This window comes from Nicotiana attenuata, chromosome 8, assembly GCF_001879085.1.
Source record: "Nicotiana attenuata strain UT chromosome 8, NIATTr2, whole genome shotgun sequence".
NCBI classification, from domain to species: Eukaryota; Viridiplantae; Streptophyta; class Magnoliopsida; order Solanales; family Solanaceae; genus Nicotiana; species Nicotiana attenuata.
In genome coordinates, this window is record NC_031996.1 from 11,813,106 (window position 1) to 11,816,026 (window position 2,921).

The 2,921-nt window shown below is 30.6% G+C and overlaps 1 protein-coding gene across 1 annotated transcript in view; it reads right to left on the reverse strand.

Moving 5' to 3' along the window:
• Window positions 1-1,002, reverse strand: part of LOC109230914 (sphingolipid delta(4)-desaturase DES1-like) — a 3,760-nt gene extending 2,758 nt beyond the window's left edge. Inside the window, exon 1 of the mRNA XM_019396393.1 lies at window positions 736-1,002. Coding sequence (XP_019251938.1) covers window positions 736-900 — 165 coding nt within the window. The 5' untranslated portion in view covers window positions 901-1,002. The remainder of the gene's footprint in view (window positions 1-735) is intronic.

Here is a 2,921-nt window from a genome sequence, read left to right on the forward strand (position 1 = left end):
CCCCCCCTACCCCACACACACACACACACATTATCCCAGATCTAGGACACCCTTATTCCCCCTCTCTCTCCCAAAAAGAAACACTTGAACATATTTGCGGTTATAAATTATCTCATTATGGGTAAAATCTAAATTTTAAAGTAAATTATTTATCAATATAAGAAGGTGTTATTCTTTATAGGACAGACTAAAAGAAAAGTGTGCCACAAAAACTGTGGCACATGAAGTAATATTATAAAGATTCAATCTTTTACCCCACATTATCCCAGATCTAAGACAACCCAATTAAGCAAAACCTTTTACTGCATCAAATTCACACAAATCCAACACTAACTTATACATCAAGATTTCAACTTTATACATATATATTCTATAAATATGGGTATATACCTTGAAAAAGGCAAAAGGTTGTATAAAGATTTCCCATTTTGGAACTCAATTACTCCAAACTTAATATTGAATGAACTATTAAGACAATTTAGAAATGTGTCATTCAAAAGACTAATAATAAAATAGTGTCAAACAAAGTGGAATTGAGGCAGTATAAAGATTCAAATTTTGACCCCCACCCCCACCCAACCACCACCACAATAATTATCTAAGATCTAAGACAACCCCATGAAGCAAAACCAATAATGCATCAAACTCACACCAATTTAACACTAATTCATACATAAAGATTTGAACTTTATCCATAAATGTATATAAAAAATGGGCATAAATAAATATATATACCTTGAGAAAGGCAAAAGGGTCAGGGCCAAAAAGCTGTTTAATTTGAGGGTACTGAGAGAGGATTTGCCTTCTACGAGAAGCATGAGGTTCATCAGTATATGACCAAAAGAAATCATTAGCCATTACTACTCCTTCCTCTTCTCTCTTTTCCCCTTCAAACCCCATTTTTTCTGCTTTTTTTTTTTTCCACCTCTCACCCTTTTTCCCTCTCTCTTTGTTTTGTTTTTGTGTCTCTGGCCTTTTGTCCTTTTGTGTGATATTTTCTTGATTTCTCTTCTAGTACGCTTGAATGGCTAAATTAGCGGTTTGTTTTAGATTTATTTAATTTAAATATTAATAACAATAATATAATAAGAGTTGAATTAAATAATGGCAATTAGGAAAGGACCCACAAAAAAACGTACTACATATCACATATGGACCATGTTGATAGTGTTGCTCTATGCGGAGAGACCGGCATTACAGCTTCAAATTAGGCTAAATACATACGGAGACACTTAAAGTTGATACGATTTTTCAGTTAGATATTTGAACTCAAGGGTGTTCTTATTGAGCACTTATACTACCGGAAACGTATTTCAATTGAGCACTTCTTGCTGAATTGGCATATAAAGTGAGTTTCACCCGATATAGGCGCGTGAAGATCCGAAAAAATAGATTTTTTTATTTTTTTTTTCCTTTTTTAATTCCTTCTTCTTCTCCCTCAAAAAACAAAACAAATCTGCCCATTGTTTCTTCACTGCCGCAATCTGGCGAGAGAAACCGGCGACTCATCCTCTCCAAAAAACCAATGAACCCCCTCTTCTTCTTCAACCCTAAGAAATTAAAATCTTATCGCACTAATTTTGCACTGATTTCGAAATTGAAAAAGCAACCGGCGGCTCATGCTTACAAAGTTTAGGGCATCTCCAACAATCACTCGATTTTTTGCACCATTTTTCACTCTAAAATGGTGCAACACCAAATCTACTCCAAAATCACACTATTTTTTACACCAAATTTTCTCTCTCTTCTATATTATATTATTATCTTCTATTTACTTTTCATTTTTTATTTCCTTCAAACTAATACTATCTTTTTTCTTTTTTCCATATTCATTATATATAATTCACATTCACCACTTATATAGTCATTTATTACAAAATGTTACATAAAGGATAAATTAATAAAAAGTGAAATCATTAATAAAACATAATTAAATAAATATTACATCATAGTCAAATTTAATTTAAGTACCACATAAATATTTAATTTTCGCATCTATTCTCCCATAAATGCTCGATTAGTGCATTACGAAGTGCGACGACAATCTTCTACCCCGTTCACTCAGTATTTTGGTAATTATGGTGCACCTGGAAATGACATAGGGGATTACTAAACTTATGTTTTATGTTTTTAATGTAATTTCAATTTTAATGTATCCTCCTTTTATGTACTTTAATTATAATGTATTTTTATTTTATGTATTGTTATTTTTAAATAATGGTTATATTTCTTTTTATACAATTATAACAGTAATAAAATTAACTTATAATTTTATATAAAGATAATATATACAAAAATTAATATATCAAAAAATATGATATAAAATTAAAATTACAAAAATCTTAATATAAAAGTTAATTATATACACAATATATAATTAATTAAAAGTTCAACAATAAAAAAATGAATAAAATATTATTAAACCAAATATAGAGTAATGAATAGTGTTGCACCAAATTTGGTGCAACACTATTCATGCTCTATAATAGAGCAACAAATGGAGTACCATTGGAGCAATTTTACTCTATTTCTTGCACCAAATTTGGATTTGGTGCAAAAAATAGAGTACCATTGGAGATGGCCTTACAAATTGAAATCTTGTTGCACTGATTTTGCTTACATAGTTTGCAAAAGAAGTAGCAGAGAACTGAGACTAAATGAAAGCCATCATTAATGGGTCTTTACAAAGCTTGAAGGTTTAAAATGGGTTACTTGATTTGATGAAAGTTTGGGAAATTAACGTTGGGATTGTCTTCGGGTCGTCGTGGGGAATCTTTAGCTGAAGTTATAATAAATTTGGAGAAGTTTCTCTTAAAATTGGATTAAAATCGTGCTTGGAACAAGAACACACATTAAAATAGTGAAGAACACCAAGACCACTCATTTATTTTGTTTATTAAATAAATTTAACATAGTTTTTC